Below are 21,536 nucleotides of genomic sequence, written 5' to 3' on the forward strand. Positions count from 1 at the left end.
GTCAATGAATTGATTTTCCATGAATTCAGCAGTAGAAACCCAAAGTTGTTTATTTCTTTCACCAACAAGAACTGGAGACGGTCATGTGATGTAGGATGTTTGTTTTTCTTTTTGTCAGCAAGATATATCTAAATGTTGTCAAGAAATGTTGCGCGTGGATCATTGGCCAATAAATTTAATAACTGTATCCTCCGACTGTTTTGGTGTTAGTGACAGATTCATAGGTGGAGATTTAGTGTTTCATGTCAGCTCTAGTTAACTATGTAGAAATAGTTGTTAGCATGATTACACAGGGAACATTTTAGGGTGAAACAAAGGGTAAATGTTCCACACAAAGTAACTTCTACCCTTAGAGCGACATTCCTGCTAGTGGAGCATTTTTTTATTACTGAGCATCCCACCTCTTGTGCATCGTTCTCTTTTGGGAGGGAGTTGCTTTAGATCTAGATTTTAGACTTAATTATCTAAAATAATTGGTATGGCAGATGTTTTCATCTGGGCCTTGGTTTAATTTGCTGTTACGGTTTTATCTCACATTTATGTGCAGCAGCCAATTTACCAGGGGGGCTGAAAACTGTATCTTCTCTAACCACGACAACTATGCCCCAGGTAATCAAATATCCTCAGATAGAAAACCTGACAGAAGGACGCAAGCTGCTCAGATAGCTACAAAGAACCAGCTTTGTGAGTTCTTAGACCGACATGCTGTTCTGGAATAAGTGTTATGCTGATTAAAAAATGTCTGTGAATACAGCTTTTTGAAGAGCCTAAGCTGTTCATCAGAGGGGGAGTACATGGTGTAATTAAGATTTCCTTTCATAGACTGAAGAAATTTATTTTCGGTTACTCTTAAATGCATTTTTGACTGGTATCATCTGCTTATAACGTATAATTACAATTTTATTTCCATTAATTTCATTATAAACCTATTACTTCTACATCCATTGTCTCCCTGACACCTGCAATTCTGTCTTGAATCATTTGAATTAGGATCACTTACCTGCCAAGACACTTCTGAATGCCCTTACCAGTTGGTATAATTAGTCTGGAGTTCATTTAACACATTTGTTCAATAACTCCTTACCAAAATGCAGCCCCTCGACATATCTACAATCCCCGTAATTAATATCATAATGTAAAAAGGTTAGGTGTCTTAGTGTAGGGCTCTTTTTTAAGTAGCAGCTAAGATTCAGAAGGTCTTCAGTTATTACATGCTGAAAAATATGGTTCATAACACTGTATAATCAGGGGTGTAGAAAATGATGTAATGCTGGCCTAACAAGAACGAGCATCTCTATACATACATTTGTGCTAACATTAATATATAAAGTGTATTTTTCATTGTTAAGTACAGTTGTCTGTAAATAAATGGATCAAGTTGACAGAAAGCTGAAACACTGCTAAGGAAGCACCATGGTGTTTTCTGATCCTTTCACCACTCAACCTGTTGTTTATTGATTATTTAAACACAGCATGGAGTGCGAAGAATCTAGCAATGGCCAGACACTCTTTAGTTAGGTAACAGATGATTCATCTTTCCTGATTATAGTCTTACGAGTGTGTGATACAAATGAACTGATATAATAAAGTAAATGTCCCAAAAGTGTTTAAATAAAAGTCTCTCCCTGTCATTTAATAATTACATTTTTTAACCCACTATGATTTGGCTTCCCTCCGGCTCTTTTCTCTCTACCTCAAGTCTCCACCCTTTATTTATCAACCTCCGTCCCTCTGAAATCTGCTTCTGTATTACAGGTTATTTTTTTTCTAGTCATGTACCCTCTCCATTTGCTGTGACTGGTTCAAACTATTCTGTTCTCTCTGTCTTTAGATCATCAATTACAACAGTTTACATTGAAGTTTTACCTCCGAACAACCAGAGTCCTCCCCGTTTCCCCCGGCAACAATACAACCTGGAGATCAGTGAAGCCATGAGGACTGGTGCTACACTGCTCAATATGCAGGTCCTCTGAGGCTTTTTCACTTAAGCAGAAAGTACAACTGTGCACCTGTAATCTAGAAAAATTTAACAGAGGACAAAAAAACATTACAAATTACATCTACTCTAATAAGTGCATTGCTTTTAGCTATCTCTCACTTCATTTCAGCATTTTATTATAGCTACTTATGTTTACAACCTTTACTGGTTAGGCTGATAAAATTCAGGCATAAGAAGTGTGTAGCCAATAAGAGACAAAGATGGATTGACCATGCTTACCATATAAGGTAATGACTTAAGCTTTTTCAATATAATCTTAATCTTTTTATGAAACATTTAGCATGTTTGAAGTCATAGTCTTATATGTTTTATGGTACTTTGATTACAGCAGATTTATTTCGTAGCTGACTGATTAAAAGGTTCATTTTAATCTAGCTCTCCAATCAACTCGATCCTCCCTTTGTGTACCCCTGCAATCTCAAGAAGCACTTGCTGGTCTATGAGCATTCCGTCCTTGAAACTGCTGCATTGAAAGGGTAGAATTTTCTGATGGAAATTATGTGTGTGCCAATTTGTGTTTGTTTCTGTTTACTGCTTAAGGCTGTGGATCGGGAGAGGGACCCCATTAACTCTATAAAATCTACAGTGGAGACCTCTATGGACATTTTGCACTCCACCAGAAGTAAGTGTACACATTCATACAGATACACACACACACACACACACACACACACACACACACACACACACACACACACACACACACACACACACACACACACACACACACACACAATAACATACATGGACATACACACACACAACATATTTTTAATTTGTCCTATATGATCATAGTGTGCAGCAGCAGCTTTTTTCTTTCTTTTGTCTGGAAAGGGTTCTGTTAGGTTCTGTTGCCTATTGGGATAGGGTAGGATGGTGGCGTGTGCACACACAGCGGCTCCTCTCTCTCCCGCTAGAGCGGTTCTTTCGTGTTTTTTTACCGCCTGTGGGTCTGAGAGGACTGTAATTTCATCTGTGCTGTATGTTGTTCATATATGATACATTTGACAATAAAGTTTACTATGACTATGCTTGAAATTACTTGCAAGCTGTAACCATGGCGATATTGAAGCATGGAGTTAAATTCTCCATGTTGTGTAAATGTGCATGTTGAATACAGCAAAAAACACTCATTTCAGGGTATGGCTTCATAATCATACTCTCCTAAATGCACAAGCTCACTACAGAAACTCCAAGGGCTTTTGCTGTATTCATTTCTCATTAAATATGCATTTCTTACACTGGGGGAAGATCCTATCTGCATCTCTTGAGGGAGGAGGTAGAGAAACAAAGCAAGGTATGGTGAAATACTGCAAGGGAAGGGGAAGAATTGAAAGGATGGAGAGGGGAGACAGAAAGGGAGTAAAGGGTTGGAAAGAGATAAAGAGAGCAGCACTTTCAGGAAAAATGAGGGGCAAAATATTGGAGAGAACGGTGAAGGAAACGATGAAAAAAGCAGCAGACCAATGAGGTTTATACAAGTAAGAAATGAAAAGAAAACATTACATCAGAAATAGCAATGATTTAGCACTTGTATTTGTTCTTTGAATGAATATTTAGTCTCTATTTAGTGAAGTATTTCAATGTTTCTTTTGCACAAATGCAACATGCTGTGTGGTTCATATTGGCACAGGGTGGGGTGAATTTTCATCGTCAATGTGATGGATTTGTCCCAGTTAGATGCATCAGAGGAGTACTGGGAGACCACTGAATGAATCTGGTTGGGGCACATTTTTCAAGGTGACTGACTGTGTTGGAACACATACTAATGGCCAAAGCATTCAATGCAAAAACCAAAGAGACTGCATCAGCATATGATCCAAGAGTTGAGATTAATCACTGTGCGCATTTGACTACATTTGAATTATAGTGCCTCATCGTGAACACTGGAGTTTATTAGGTCGTTACCATGTCATGCAGTCCTGACATTAAGAAAACGTGCCAAAATCAGAGGGGATGTAATTAAGTACAGATACGTTACTCCTTAAATGGGAGAAACAATGTCACAAACAAAAACATGAGGCATTGGTGTGTACATTGGTGTTTATCACAAAATGAGAAACACAAGATCACAAAATTGAAACAGACAAATTTATTGCAGAAACTCAACAAGAAAGAAATGGGTGTGATGTTAGTGGGTTTTATTTTCCTATTAAGTTACATTACATACAATATATAAATGCATTTTTCACTTTAAAGACAATAGATTCAGTTTAGAATTTCCTAATTCCTTAAATGTTTATCATATCAATATTGAAACAATTCTCTGTGAGAGAAATTGACAAACGCACCTTACTTTTCTGTCTTATAGTTAGAGCTTAGTAACTTTGATGATATGAGCTGGAGGAATACATTTTTTTCCTTTGTAAACTGGAGAATCACATATTTACATTTAATGAGCTTCTTTGTATCTATAAGCCATGTTCATCAGTGTAGAAATCTGATGTTCAAAGTTGTAAAATATTTGCAACATCTTACATTCCGCCTGAAGGTATTATCAGCCAAAACCTGCATCCGTCCGTTTCCACGCACAATGTTTGCTATGATCACATCTATGGTGACATGCCTGAACTAGGCAGTCGTAATGGCTCTGGTGAATCCCAAGACAGTCAGTCAGAATGCAATTTAATTGTTCTGTGTTTCTTTCAATGGGGATTCGAAGAAATACAAACCCAAAAAGTACGCCAGATGCCACAGTGTGAAACAAACACAACTTTCTGTCGTTACATTTTTCTTCAATTTTATAATGTACAATGCCTCCAGCGATTAATCAAAGATTCAAGGTACATTTTTTTCTTTTTTGTTTATAATCTAATATCCCCTGTAATAATGCAAAGATGTGTTAATATACATTTAGCCAAGGTTGTGCATAACTTTAATACGTGTAACATTATGATACTGCAAAAAACAACAACTTTACAGGCAAAACGGAGGGATGGGAAAAAACACAATAGACCTCATGGAAGCCTCAAATTAATGTGACACTTAACATCTGCTCATGTAATTTTTTACACAATTAAGTCTACTTCTACTTGAATAAAGAATGCATGTCAACCTCCACATGAATTGTGTTGCGTGAATAAGGAGACATGAGTGACCACCAAGAACATTGTGTGTGTTCGTGGACACTTCATGACTGAGACACAAAGAGGTTTTTCAGGGAACATGCGTCACTTTTACTGCTTACTTGACATCTGCACACATACACACATCTACTCTTGTATCGACACACACTCTCATGTACTCATTGTCAATACATTATATTGGGAAAATATGTGCTTTTTGGATTTCCATTCATTTATGAAGGCAGTTACAATTGAAATCAATTCAATAATTATGGAAATTTCCACTTGGAAGAGAAACCATTTTAATAAATCAGAGCTAAAATCAAAGATTTCTGCTACCCCCCCCCCCCCCCCCCCGTCAGTAGGTTCAGACAGGCTTTTCTCAAACTGTTGATCTTCTACAGCCCTTGAATAATTTTGAGTTTTTTCTATTCATCTTCTATTTCATCTGTCATTTCTTTGCCTTTGTTTGACTGTTTTATGTTGAATGATTTACTAAATGTTAATCTGAAAATGTAGAGTACACTAGTACTAGAGTAGTGGGTAATACTGTATCTAATCCTAAATAAATAGATTCAGTAAAGTAATTCCTGATGTTCCATCTTGTTTCATTCCTGTAATTATTGTTAGTGGCTCACACCAGCCACAACTCATACATCAATGTTGTTGGAAATTGATTTGATCCCCATAGGTTCATGAAATTTAATAAGATTAAACAGCATTCATTTTAAGAAAAGATCTTAATGTGTTTGGCATATAATTTATTTTTTGTGAAAATGCTGTTACCTAAGAACAGCGTTTTTGTTGTTTTTCTTTTTTTCGATGAGATATCCGCTGTTCAAGCCATTAAAGCAACAGCATCCATCAGGGAATTCCTTAATGTCATTGTGGGTGAGATGATGGGTGTGATGCATCATCTGCATCACCAAAGCGCCCATAATCACTCTACAAATACACTTCTGGGTGTTATGCAGTGGTTATCAGTGCTTGCCAGCTGTCTGAGAACTTGTCTCTATAGTAATTTTTGCAAAAAGGAAAAACATTACAAGCGAACAGGACAGGTTTTGTGAGTTTTCCCTTGCTTACCGGCATTGAAACTTCTTACAAAGTATGAGCGGGAGGGTGATCTGTATGGTTTGATTTATGAACTGAATTTTCACATAAAATCCTGGTTATAACCAATGCATTCTAGTATAATAATAAGAAGCATACTTTTATTATCCCCTTTGGAAAATTATTTACAAATACTTCCCTGTATTTGCTCTGCTTTGTTTGGTATTTTTTAATTGCATTTTTTTTTAAAATCAGTCTTATCTATTTTCATGAGTTTTAATAGAGTTGTTTTTCTTTCTACAGTTCAGGATACTTGGTTCTGGAGAAACCTCTTGATAGGGAGTTTCTGGATCATTATACCCTGGTGGTCACCGCCTCGGATGGACACCCGGATGGGGTAAGAACCTCACAGAGAATGACTGATAGTCTCCGTTTGAGAATTTTCCCATTCCCAGTGGAATTAAAGAGTTTACCTGCAGAGAGCAAAACTAAATCCGTCACAGTAAAATGTCACAAACAACAGCTGAGGCAATAGTTAGCAGTTAGGAGGTAAACCAAGTGGTCCTTGGTGGCTCACTTATCTCTTTGTTCAGGTCTTTAATAAAATATATCAAAAAATATATATTCAAAGAAGCAGACTGAATGGGATAAACTATGTCACTCTGTGGGTAGCCACAGTGCCACTAGCTGGCATTACACACAAAAAAAGGTACAGATTTTCGTATTACATGTTGAAATTTTCTTTTGTATTGAATGACAAAACTGGTATTTCGTATCTGTCAGAATGTATAAGTCAACTTCCACGAGGACAGAAGCCTTGTATTGTGTTATTTTTCAATTGAAAGATACAAAAAGACAAAACTTAAATATTTTCACAATCATTGTGGGTTTTCTGCGCAAATGGAGCCCTCGAACGATCTCAGAAAGCTACTGTGAACATATTTAATTTTTTAAACAGAAACTGTATCTACAGATGTAACTGACTTGGAGTGGATATATTCTGAAAGAAATCTACAGAGAAGATATATCAGATAAAATGTTTAATTATGTCAGCTGTAGATGTTTTGGAAAGATAAAGGAGTGTATGCCCTTCCTCTTGTATCCAACTGACCTCAGTTGGATAGTGGAGGCCTTCCCCCTTCTCCTTCTCCACTCATCAGGAACCCCTTTCTTTATCTTTTCTTTACTTCGTCATTATCCGTCTAATAGTGCAGCATAAGAGGTCTGTCTCCTCCCCCTCCTTGTTGCTGACCCCTCCCTCCCACGTCAATTAAAACAAAAGGTGAAGTTTAAGGTCCCTCTGAGGAGAGAGAACGCTTATCTGAATACTCTGACCTTTTCGTACACACACCCTCACACCCGGTATGATGGGAGAGAACAAGTGGGAGGATGTGAGAGTGTGAGAAAGGAAGAGAGATTTAAGAGGCATTCAGGGAGCTCTTATTACCTTAACAGTTGTCCTGTGTGATCAAACACAATAGTGCAAGGGAGTGTTGACATACACACACACACACACACAGAAACACACAGAAACACACAGAAACACACACACACACACACACACACACACACACACACACACACACACACACACACCAATATATAGAAATATGCTTAGTCACCTCCTCCTCCCCAGTCCTTGACAATTTTGCTATTATTTTGTGTCCCAAAGGTCTCTAAGCCTATAGATAGCTAAAAGTTTGGACATTTTTCCACCCAACACTATTATGTTTTGAAAGAGCGAAAAAGAAGTTGGAGAAGTAGATTTTTTAATAGAGAGAATGTAATAGTGTGTGAGAGAGGAATGTTACAAGTTGAATAAGAAGATAGGGGGACAGAAAAATAAAGAAAGAAAAGGAAAATGGACAAGAGTAGATTGGGGTGTTGTTGTTGCTGCAGCCCATTAATCAGCATCACTTGAAAGGCCTTGAATTGTCTTCATAGGCATACACACACACACACACACACACACACACACACACACACACACACACACACACACACACACACACACACACACACACACACACACACACATACACACGTGCATTGGTGTCCCCTATTATTAAATGTCCCGTAGTGAGAGTGTCAGACTACAAAGTGCCTAATTGGCTGTTTGGCCGGTTAATCCATCATACTGCCAAAGATTGAGGACCCTACAAGTTGGTGCAGGAAACCATGTCCACTGTAAAGACACTAGGCAACAAAGGGTGGAACTTCCCTTCAAATGTACTGTAAGGTGTCGATTGAATCGTAGCACAGCTTTTGGAACCAATTGATTTGTCTGTTCTTGAAAGTGTTAACTAATGGCATGAATTTGTGCTGCTAAATTTAGAAAAATGAGGTACAAATTATTTGGGAGTTAGCTTAAAGGATACCAGTGTGCAGGAAAATATGTCAACCTACCAAATGCCAGGTTGACATACTGTAGTTGAGAGTTGGGGGTTCTTTGCCAAATAAATGTAGGGAGAGACAGGGATTAGCAAATGAAGTCAAAACTACATTTTAATCAAAAAGGAATGAAATACACAGGATTGAATTTTCTATATTTCACTTTCTGCCTTTGAACTGCAGGATGTTTGTACAATGCCAGGAATCGTGACAGTGAGTTTAAGCAAATGTTCTGAAAAGTCCTCTGAATGTGACTGTGCGGTGTAGGTAATGGTTGGTTAAATTGTCATACTTTATTTGTACTCTTTACATTCTGAAAGAGTGTTGTACAATGACAAATTTTGTCCGCGCAGTTCTCTGAGTTTACAAAGTGTTTGCCAGCGTTGCTCAGACAGCCATTTCATCTCATCAGAGCTCATTCTGCTTCACACGTAACAGCATTCAAGAACAATGTTTTTTTCAAATATGAGCTCTTAACCTCTTATTACTTGCATTGCCATGCGCCACACCAGTCACAATAGCCTGTTGCCACCTCTGTGATTGTTGCTCCCCCACACAAACTCATGCACAATCAGTTTTTCTCTTTTCATCTTAGTGTTGTGAATCAGTTCGTTGTCCTCATGTTCCACTTCCTCCTGGTTTCCTTCTGTAAAAGTCAAATCTTAAGTCACTCTCTCTTTGTCCGCCTCTCTTTTCTGCACTCATGAAAGTCAAATAAAAAATGAGTGACCTCCTACCTGCTTCTCTACTTTTTCTTAATTGTCTGCCCTTGGCAACATTTTGTGCTTTTGTTGGTGCTGTCAAACCATGAAAAGTGTGAAGTTTGCTGTAAGAAAAAAACTAAATCTACACCAGACATGTTTTTCTTTATTTGGTTTAATCAAACCTTTTGAGTTTACACTGATATAAAGTTTGACTTTATTTATTTTCCAAACATTAGCTGTTTTCTCAGGATGACCCCTCTTTCTAATCTGTCATTTGACAAACATTTACATTGGTCCCAACTGTAAATATTGGGAGATACTCTCCTCACAGGCAGGATGGGATTCTGTTTTGCTAATCTTAATTTTTGCATGTTTCTCCAATTTAAACACATTATTATCTGTTTTAACATAGTAAGAAAAGGTATAAATGGTCCCAGACAGTCCTGTTTCATTAGTTCAAAGATGGATAATCATCAATCAATTCTAAGAAATAATCATGAATAATACTTTTCAATAGCTGTTAAACGTGTTTAATGGAATGCAATGGAATGGAATGTACATACATTTGTAAAAAAATTGTCTCTGTGTGTGTGTGTGTGTGTGTGTGTGCGTGCGTGCGTACGTGCGTGCGTGCGTGCGTGTGTGTGTTTGTGTTTGTGTTTGTGTGCGTGTGTGCGTGTGTGTTTGTGTGTGTGTTTGTGTGCGTGTGTGCGTGTGTGTTTGTGTTTGTGTAGACCTCCACTGTGATGGTGAACATTGTGGTGACAGACGTTAATGACAATGACCCGCTGTTCGATTTATCACTGCCGGTGAATCTCACTGTCATTGAGGAACAGGAACGTGCCTATGTCGGACAGGTCAAGGTAGGAACACACACACACGCACCGCACAAGCACGCACACACACACACACACACACACACACACACACACACACACACACACTGGGTTCTCCGACAAGATTGCATAATTTCTTCCTCAGTATTCAGTTCCTGTGATTGTAAGATTAAGTCATTAAATTAAAGATCATGAGCATAATTTTGTAATCTTTGAATACTTTCTAAGAAAGAGTGTGTGTGCAAAAGTTACCTGCTGTTACCTGACAAGAAGAAGATTCTGGGTTCATTTCCTTGCTGTGCAGTTTGCATGTTCTCCCTGTGTCGTTTTGGGTTCTGTCAGGGTCTCCCGGCTTCTTTCCACCACTGAGAATATACAGCTTAGGTGATTTAGGTCTCACAATTGTCCATAGGTGTGAGTGTGAGCATGCATGGTTGTTTGTCTTTCACGAGGCCCTGCAGTGAGTCGGCTTCTCATCTGGGATGTACCTCGCCCATAGCCAGCTGAGATAAGCTCCAGAGACTCGTGACCTGCAAAATGGATAAGTGGGGATGAGATGATTGCAATTATCTCATACAAGATAATGGATGAATGGATGGTGGAATGTATGACTAACTGATTTAAAATAAAAAATGTTTTCTCCTTTCCCCATTCCAAAAGAATACCACTTCCTTATTATCAAGAAAATAAAATGCACAAGTCTGGCATGAAATGCTTAATAAGATTAATAGAATAATTTAGAATTTAGTATTATTATTTTAAGAAGTATATCAGTTCATTTTATATTCCTATAATTCTAGTATAATTTGTCTTTTTTTAATAGAACAGCTCCTACTAAAAATATTGTTAGAAGAAACACATGTCACGAGTATCAGATCCTTGGACTATTGATTTTATATTTACTTAACCATTGGCAGCATTTTTCAAATGATTCAAGGAAACTACTGCAGCTTGAAAGTTCATCCACTTATAGTGACATTATCATGGCATTTCAAGGTTGGACTGTTTAGCACTTTACTGCAATAATCGCATGGGGTTCTTGAGGTTTGGTGGGGGTTTTTGATGTTTTTTTTGTTTTTTTTGCAGAAGAGGAAAAATAGAGATGTCTTCACAAGAATTCATTTTTTAAAATCTTATTGTGTACATAAATAGTGATGAATCCAAATGGCCAAAAATGGGAATAACAGAATGAAAGTGAACAAAATGCAGATAATAAAAATTAGGCACAGTAATTTAGTGAAAGGATCTCATCTCAGCAGTAGGGAATGTAATTTCACCTGCTTCACAACCCTTGTCTTCACATACTGCAAAGATTGCTGGACTTGTTCCACAGCTAATAACTGTCTCGTGTATTCCCCTGACAGAGGTCATGGGTAAATCTGACACTTGGATAGGCTCTGATCTTTAAAGATGCTCCATCTGTTACACACTTCCTTGAACTTGCTCCAAGCTTAATTCATGGCCTTTTATACATAGGTGTCTGGGGTCTTTGATCAACGTGACACTTTGCCAAATCTAAATGTTAATCATCTTAGCCAAACACTAGCATTACTCTTATGATACACTAAAAGTATAGAAATCAGGGTTTTGAAACGGATAATGGAACGAAAACGAAACCAGAAACTTTTGGTATTTTGCCAGGAACGAAAACAAAACCGAAAAATTTACATTTTTTAATGTACCGTAACAGAATCGGAACAGAAAATAATTTTAACCGGTTAATACCGGTTTGTTTTTTTCGTCCTTGAAAAAAAATATCTGACCTCATCTGACCTCATTCCTGTCATTCACTCAATGCGTGATGAAAGCTGAGAGAAGTTGAGACATATCACCAGCAGTCAAGGAAAAGGCAGTCTCCCAACCTTGATTATATTCCTAACAGGTAAACACTGCAGTCAGTCAATCTTGAAAAATGTTTGATTTAGACATTAACTCATTGGCTGCCAGCCATTTTCAGTGCAGTGTCTTCCCATACTGCCAGCACTTTGTAACAATTAATCTCCTCCGGTGGACTTCCTCCGACGCTCCGGACATCTAGTGGTGTTTTCTCTCTGTTCTTGACCGATCACCAGATGCTTCGTTCAGAGCTTCACGTGTTCGCTCACCGGTGAGATCTGACAATCTGACATAGACAAACTTTGTTGCATCATCAGCTGCTGCAACTTCTTCGTCTCCCTCTGATTCTCCATCCTCTGTTCCGTAACTGGATCAGTGCTGTTGTCCTGTTTACTGTAGGGACAAATCTACAGTATGTAAAGCAATTGGTTTCATTGCCAATTTAAAAGTCCTAAAGTCACGTACTTATTTATATTTAAAAGGGACATTAATAACTGGTTCAGGAACTATATTTTTTTGTTCTAACCGGTTCAGGAACGTCAATCCATGGGTGGAACGTAAAACCGGAAATGTTATAATTCTGTTTCTGTTTGGAATGAACAGATTGACAATAAATTCTGGTTAAAAGCCCTGATAGAAATATATGGCTTATATAAAAATTTTCATCTATTAGTCCAAGCAGGCAAGCATTTAAGAAGGTTATCATTAAATAGGACATGAAAAGCAAGCATTTAGAATGTTAACTCTTTTTGAGACCTTAGTGCATGCTCCAAACTCTACATCCCAAAGCCCACCCTAATCTTTAGACAAGGCGCTTGAAAGTATTCCAACTCTGAACTTCTTGCCTTTCAAGGACTCTTTGGATATTTGCCAAAAAAAGCTAAACAGACGGTGTGATCCCTGAGCAGTCTGTGCAAAAGTGCCACTCTGGGCCTCATTCCAAACAAGGGCCCCCACCTGTATGTATTAACAGTATTTTTGAAGAAGGAAAGCACCTGGCCTTGGTTTGCTAATGCTGAGAGGCTAGAAAGAGATTAAAAGAGGGTAACGAGTGAAACATGAATGGGGGACATGGGAGAGAGGCACTGGGGAGAAGTATGAGGGACAAGGACATAGAGCAAAGAGGATAATAGCTAAAGGAGTATTCTTGAATATGATTGATTAGTTTCTAATGCTTCAAGAACATTTAATATCCTTAAAAAGATAAAAATTGAGTTGAGAGATGGATTTAGGAGTAAGAATTATCACCAAACATAGATTTTCTGGTTATGACTTGCTTTAAGATGTGAAATATGGTGTAATATGAGATTTTACTGCTTCTACATTCTTACCAGCGGTTGCTTTCAAACAGTTAAAATGCAGACCCCTGAGGTGGTACATCCATCACCCACTTTTTTTCTGAAATCTCAACTCCAAACTTGTGGAATCAGGACACTCTTCATCAAAGGAACAGTGATTTGGCTTCAAAATCAATTTCTTCTAACCGAGCTAGCTGTCTCCCGAAGTGCATCTTCATCAGTTGGCATGCAGCTTTTCCTCATCCAGGGCTTTGAAGGACAACACATCACTCGATGATTTTTTTTATGATTTCCACACTCCCAACCTCAAAGTGGGGGGGAACGAATCATTGAAATAAACCTGTGACATTTGTTATGTAGAAAGAAACAAATTAAAGACAGTCAGTCAGTGATGGCTTGATTACTTGTCTCAACAGCAGTGTTGCTTACTTCTGTGAGAGTCCTAACTCCCGCTGTGTGGAACCACTGCTGTATAACTTACCAATATGTACAAGAACAAATACACCTCGTGCTAAATGTGGCACTTATTTATGTGTTCTTCCTGCAGAGCAGTGCAGTAACACATGTAGTGCTACGGCAAATAGTCAAAATGAAGAAAAACATTTACCTGATGGGGAAAAAAAGTACATAGATACCAAAATTCATGATATGTATTTCAACATGCAGGTGGAGCAAGACTGTGACACTAATATAAGACTCCCACGCGTTTGGAATACCTGACAAGATGGGCATCTCATGATTTAAGATGGGGGAGGAAAAAAAGATAAATTATCTGTAGGAGTTTTAATATTAAAGAGATTTTCTGCCTTACGTAATCAAAGCCCTGCACTGAATAATGTTTCATATTTGATTTTATATGTAGAAAATATAGCCTAATGTAGTTGTCAATTTCATGCAATTCCCCTATGTCTTAGGTGTGTTGTAATAATTCTGATTTCAAGCATGCATGTCTACATAAATACTATCCACCTGCCACCAATTTAGAGGTTCATACACTCATGAATATTTTGCTCTGCCTTTGCAGTCATGTGATTTTGTAAGCTTTTAAATTATGTTAGTGTTGCAGCCGATTTCTTTATTTTGCATTTCATTCAAGTACGAGTTCTTCAAACTTAAATGATCAGAAGGATTGAGCGCAGTAATTTTAAACATCTCAATGTGCAGTGCTGATCTTCCATCATGAACTGGACCAAATAGCATTGGATGTTGAAGAAACTCTTAAACCAAACTCTCCAGAGGGAACAAAATTAACTTTCAGCTGAAGATTAATCAAGAAGATAAAAAAGGAAGCTGCTTTACTCCAAAATGTTTGACTGCATGTTGAGAGATTTTATCGATTAGGTGAAGTTTGCAGTGTCTCATACATGAATGAGCACAGTGCTTCTTTTAATGAGGAGCCACATTTCTGCTGCAGGGAGATTGCTGCAGGAAATGTAGATGTATTATTATAACCACCTGCATGTCATCCACAACAATCCAGTTCTCAGTATTTTAGGATGAAAGAGAAAGCAACCGTAATTAAATATCACTTAAGCTTGTGTAAAATGTGTTAGTTTCAAACAATAAAGCCAGCTGGGCTAATGCAAATTACTACTATACCACATCACATTACACTTAAACTGATCTGCAAAAGAATCCTGTCTGGTCAGCAAGCTGATGCATTTTAACTCATTTAAATTGGAATTTGATCAATGGTCCAAATAGGGTAATTCAGAATATACCGGCATTGTATCTAATGTCTTAATAATAAGTGTCTGTTAAAATGATCAATACTCAGTCCATAACTGTTGTTCAAATAAGTGCCATGTTTCTCACCCATTTAGACATCAACCAGGTTGTGATTGACAGCCAGGCATGCTGCATCAAACCATCAGCGGATGGTTCAGCTGCTTGCAAGAAATAATAAAAGGATTATTGGCACAAAAAGGAGAAAACCTTTAAGCACCTTTTTGTATTGTTGGTAAAATAACTTTATTTTTTATAAAGCAAAAAATAGGGGAGGAAAAAACATAACTTCAGTCCCACTAATTGAATAATGAGGATGCATTTGCTCTATTTTTTGCATAGATGTCTATGCCTGACTCTGGTTTAATGGTGCAGCAGAAAGAAAATGTGCTTGGAGACGGATGAAGAGAAGCTCATTAATTTGGTTTCAGTTGCAGATACTTTTTAGAAAATATATACTTATCTGCCTGAATCTAGGAATGAAATTAGAGGTGGAGGTGAGAAAGTGATGAAATGAAAAAAATAAAAGGAAGTTGGTAATTGGAAGAAAAGAGGTACGTGCACTCAAACAAGAATAGAACTGCTGCAAGTTAAAAAGATGGTGAAAATTACTGGCCTTAAGCTGCGTTTTTGTCGTGTGTGTTGAAAGGCGTCAGAAGTAATATAGCTGAGACATTAATCCTATTGTGTTTCTGGCTTTTAACTGTCTGACATTGTAATTATGGTAAGAGTGTGAAAAACCGTCAGGGGTGGAATAAAAATTGAAGTCACAATAGTAGATGAATGTAGAAAGAAAATCAAGCCCATATATTGTATACTATATAATAACACCAAGTTGATGAATCTGACATAAGCTCCATTCAGTACCTAAAATGAAATAGTACAATATGACCATCCCATTCACATGGATGTTATATAGTTTAATTTATAGATACAAAAATATTTGCTTTCTCACTGTGAATTAGCCTAGTTATATTACTTTATCTGCTGAAGATGTGCCGGGGCCACGAAGGGCAAAAGTTTACACAGATGGGCAAAATATATGTCCCACATACATGCACATATTGGAGATATTATATTTAAAAAAATTAATTTGTTGTTACTGTTGTAGTTTGTTTTCATGTCTTTATATTGAACAAAGCTAAAAGACTTCACAAAATATCTTAACTTTGAGATCTTGATCCTCTTTCCTAACTTTTTTTAAAAAAAATTAGAAAACAGAGCAGTAGTCATCACGATTTCAAGGTTTTTTTCAAGCGATTTATATTATCCAGTTACTGCAGAGCTGTCAATGGATTTTACTGCAGAAACACACACATTATGTCCGCCTTTCCTCCCCTCTCTCATCTCTCTTTCTTGTTCTCCTTTTGTCCATGTTTCATTCTGCATTATTTCTTTCACCAAAGCAGCCCCAGATGCATTTGTAATAGTTTTACACCTTGTCATCACTAAATCTCTGAAAAAATCTACATTACAGTGCCAAAACAGAACTGAATATCTATTCATTATAGTAGTGTGAGATGAAACTTTCATGATTCAAACTAGGGAAATGTGGAAAATGGGTCACTGCAACAGCAAGAAGTGACAGTATGCCACATAAAATGGAATATGGATATAAACTGAGTAATTGGGTTTAAATAAACAAATTAAAGTCATAATTTTGACTAATGGTGTGAAAAGTACAACACACAATTTGTAATGTACACACCTCCAGTCATAATGCATTAGTTTGGCAATAACTTCTGAATTCAAAGCTCCACTTATTAGGTTTTTTTTGAGTTTTCAAATGCATCTCAAGTGTGAACTTGCATGCTTGACAAAATACATTAGTTTAAAGTCACATACAGTTTTGTTCTTTCATCATTTCAGTGATCCAATGGTGAAAGTAATTTATTCCAGTGTTTCAAGTATTTGATTCACATTCAGCCTGATTTGAGAGGAAATGCTTTACAATTTGCCTCAGAGGCAGTCTGAAGAATTGCATGCATTTCATTATGGATGATCTGAACTTTTAAGCATCCTTTCTAAGTGATTTGTGTGCCAATATGTCAGTCAATGTATGTCTATGCTTAGGCTACAGACCCAGATTTGGGAGCAAGTGGACAGGTCTATTATCGGCTCATCAACCACCAGAAGTTGTTTTCCATCAACGCCACTGGAGCAATCAGAACGGCAGCGCCACTTGACAGGGAGGTCAGAGTTTGTAATGGATATGTTCAGATTTAACAGGAACTTCATACTTTTTGAATGCAGTGCATTTTTGACAGTTATTCTCTGCAATCTCAAAGGTGAAAGGACACTACTTTCTAATTGTTGAAGCCTGGGATGGTGCAGTCAACCCTCGGAGATCCAGATTAACACTGTCTGTCACGGTTGTGGATATAGATGACAACAGACCTATATTCACCCAACAAACTTACAATGTCAGCCTGCCGGAGAACAGCCCTACAGACATGGTCATTTTGCAGTTAACGGTGAGCAAGTAGTTTGAAGGATTAGTCCTTTTCTAAGCAATACAGTGTCCTGCACTACTGTATAGGTTTTCTGGAATAATACATGTCAATAAGTAGATAAAACAAAAACAACATACAGACAATATTTCATAGAAAGTGTCTGTGTAGGTTCTCACTTATCCAGGTCATGGTTATCCAAAGCTGTTTAAGTCAATCCATTGGACATTAAGAAAGTTCTTGAATATGTTTTGTCTCTAATCTAAGAGACTTCTTCAGTTCTGAAGGTGGCTGGTCATGTCCAAGCTTATTAACCCTGTGGGGTGTGGTCAGTGCTATTCAGTAGGCCATATATGCATGGGCCTCCCCAAAGTTTTGGCCTCCCCAAAATTCATTAAGAAGGAACCCCACTCAGACCCACTGTCAGCAGCATCAACTCTATCACATACAACATTGCCAAGCATGTTGCTACCATCTTGGCCCCGCTAGTGGGTAACAACCCATACCATATACAGAACCCCATGGACTTTGTGGAAAAGGTGAGAGGACTGAGATTGGATACAGATGAGACCATGGTATCCTACGACGTCACCTCCCTGTTCACATGTGTCCCCACAACAGAGGCGGTGGAAGCAGTAAGACAACGACTTTCACAGGACAACACCCTCAGCAACAGGACAAACCTCAACCCCGACCAGATCTGCCAACTTTTGGACCTGTGCCTCAACACCACCTATTTCCAGTACAGAAGGAACTTCTATAGGCAGAAACACGGAAGTGCCATGAGCTCGCCGGTGTCTCCTATCGTGGCCAAATTGTACACGGAAGAGGTGGAACACAAAGCCATTACCTCATTCAACGGAACAACACCAAGCCACTGGTTCCGGTATGTGGACAACACATGGGTTAAGATGAAAATTCACGAGGTGCAACCTTTCACTGAACACATAAACTCGGTGGACAGCAACATGAAGTTCACCAGAGAGTATGTAAAGGACAACAGTTTGCCCTTTTTGGATTGCGAGGTCGGAATAAAAGATGACAGAAGTCTGTACATTGGGGTATATAGGAAACCAACACACACAGACCAGTACCTGCTTTTTGACTCTCACCACCCACTGGAGCACAAGCTGGGTGTCATCAGGACCCTGCAAGACAGGGCTGACAAGCTACCAGCCAGTGCGCAAGACCAGGAGAAAGAACACCAACACCTGAAAGGGGCACTGAAAACCTGTGGATATCCTGACTGGACCTTTGTGAAAGCTCACACAAGATCCAGAAAGGAGAACAATCCAGTGAGGACGGAAGAGAGCAAGCACAATGGTATAATGATCCCATATGTGTCTGGAGTGTCGTAAAAGCTGAGGAGGATCTTCAACAAACACGAGGTTCCTATTTTAAGCCACCATCTGACAAAGACTGGTCCACCCAAAAGACCCCACACCACACAGTCAGAAGAGCAATCTGGTGTATGCAGTTAAATACAACGAGGAATGCCCAAATGTCTACATAGGGGAAACAAAACAACCACCACACAGGTGCATGGCTCAACACAGAAGAGCCAACACATCAAGACAGGACTCAGCAGTCTTCCTTCACCTCAAGGAAGAGGGACACTCATTTCAGGACACCGATGTTCAGATCTTGGACAGGGAAGATAAATGGTTTGAGAGAGGAGTGAAAGAGGCCATCCACGACAAAGTGGAGAAGCCATCTCTGAACAGGGGGGGTGGTCTGCAACATCACCTTTCTCCCATTTACAATCATGTCCTTTCAAAACTCCCAAAAAGATTGTCTCAGAAGATTGGCCCAGGTGATGTGTCTCATGCTAATGACCCTCATTAGCATACAATGGTGAAACTCACATTTCAGCGACCCCCTTTGACACCCCCACCAACAATTGTTGAGGAGCCAGACAGGTTTCAACGACGGTCGTTGGAATGTGATTAGCAATGACCACACCCCACAGGGTTAATAAACTGGGACATGACCAACCACCTTCAGAACTGAAGAAGCCTCTTGGATGAGAGACCAAACATCTTCAAGAACTTTCTTAGAGTCCAGTGGATTGACTTGAACAGCTTTGGATTCATTGAAAGTGTCATTTTTCCATCTTAAAATGGTCACATAAGAACTACACATTGCTATAGATAATAATAATAGCTGTGTTTCCTTTGAAAAATTAAATAATGCAAAACACATTATAATACACTCAAAATGCATTATTTAGATAAGAAATCATTTTAACCCCACCCACCCCCAACAAAAGAAGAGGCAGTTTATTTAAACTTATGTTCTGTCTTCACATTTTTGCTTTACAAGAAAGCCACCTTTGTTGACACAACCACTTGGATTGGTAATGTATTTTGTTAAAAAAGGGTCTCAAGAATATTATTTATGTAAAAAAAAAACAACTTTGAAAAGAATGAAATATGTAAAATAATAATGTGTATTCTTATTATCCATTTAATCTTACCAAACAAAGCCTCTGTCAATGGTAATTCCATTTTTCGTGTAAATGTGTATTTTTGAGGTTATTTAACATACTTGCCAGAAAAATTATATTAAAAAAGTTATAATGACATAACTTTAAAATGTTTAGAACATTATATTCAGGTAACCTTATTGATTTATTAAATACAGCGTGAGTGAAGTCATCTTGGTGAAAAAATCACTATCAAAATTGACAAAATTGAAATAGTCACATTTTTACATGGTTGCTTGACATTGTTTCATAACAACATACTCAATTGTAACCTTTACCATCACAAGTCTTCATAGCTTTGTAATGTGTTTACTCCCAGTACGTTTATGTTATGATGCCTGAGCTAAATGTAACAAATATAACAGTTTGTGTTTTTCTTCCTTCATAGGCAAAGGATGCTGATGTTGGCTCCAACCTAACTTACCGAATCAGCACTGAAGGCGTGGACCCGGAGATCAGTCAGCTGTTCCATGTAGATTCAATAACTGGAGAACTGTCGGTTCTCAAAACTCTGGACTTTGAGGCTTTGGCTGACTCTGATCCCACATACACGTTCACCGTAGAGGCTGTGGACGCAGAGGGGACCATGACTCCTGGACTGGCCTCTGTTACTGTCAGAATCACGGTGGGTGTGTATGTTCATGAGTTGTTTTGTATTACTAAGCATAAGGACAGACGGATAAGTTAGGTCAATGTCTCTTTCCTTAATTTGAGTGTGTTTTCAATCTAAGGAAGGGTACTGTAATTGAAAAGTTGTGTCATAAAGCATTAGCGTGAAGGCAGTGATGGAATCCCTGTTTTATACGTCCTTAACCTCAAATATTATACAGGCTGAATTAAAAGGCTGCTTGGCACAAATTCACTACTTTGTTTTTAGAAGTCAGAGGCTAACAGTATTTGTTAAGGACTGAGCTTCCTCTCTGGCGAGCTATCAGCAATTTCCTGTTTGAAATTGCTGTGAAGCAATGCGTACCAAACAACCAATATATGGTGTATTGTCCGTGTCAGAATAAATTTCTATCACTTAAATGCTGAAATCGCTAGTTCACGTAATAATGCCAAATATGAACTGTTATTACGTTCATATTGTTATAGCTGTTATAACTAATTCAAAGCGTTGTTTATTGTTAATTTTTACGTATGGATGTTTGTATTTGTTGTCTGTGCATTGCTGTTGCTAACAAAATTGTCCCTGGGAGAAAAAAGATTTTTCTGACCCTGATCCTGATGTATGTTTAGCTACATTCAATTTAGAATCCTGTAGCGTTACCAAAAGATAAGAGTCACGTGTTTTCATATGATGAACACCAGTTACCTCTGTTACATACAGATGTGTGTGCATTCATGTGTTATACCCTGTCCTGATACTGCTCTATCTATTAGACTGACACCCAGGTCCCATCTCTTTCTATTTAAATTAGCACATGCGGTGCATTTGCAGATTCATTTTCTATGGCAGATTCAACTCCTGTCTGAGCACTCTGACATCCAGCACTTAATGTTATTATAGCAATTAGCGACCCATATCTGTCCTTTTCGCACCACCTCAGTTTAATTAATGTTTTTCTTCCACATCTCCCTTTGACATCTCTAAAACAAGTTGTAGAATTGACTCTTTAGACGAGCAATTTAAAGAACATGCAGGTTTTCCACACTGTGATCATCCCATCTATTCCACTCATGACCGCATTTAT

General features: G+C 38.2%; 1 protein-coding gene across 1 annotated transcript in view; it reads left to right on the forward strand.

The window, feature by feature from the left end:
* Positions 1–21,536, forward strand: part of LOC137588861 (protocadherin-15-like) — a 139,112-nt gene that overhangs the window by 53,714 nt on the left and 63,862 nt on the right. Inside the window, 8 exon segments of the mRNA XM_068306167.1 lie at positions 1,832–1,964; positions 2,540–2,569; positions 2,572–2,621; positions 6,421–6,514; positions 9,947–10,075; positions 16,981–17,100; positions 17,196–17,381; positions 20,231–20,467. Of these exon segments, the coding sequence (XP_068162268.1) occupies positions 1,832–1,964; positions 2,540–2,569; positions 2,572–2,621; positions 6,421–6,514; positions 9,947–10,075; positions 16,981–17,100; positions 17,196–17,381; positions 20,231–20,467 (979 nt within the window).

This window comes from Antennarius striatus, chromosome 21 (assembly GCF_040054535.1).
Source record: "Antennarius striatus isolate MH-2024 chromosome 21, ASM4005453v1, whole genome shotgun sequence".
NCBI lineage: Eukaryota > Metazoa > Chordata > Actinopteri > Lophiiformes > Antennariidae > Antennarius > Antennarius striatus.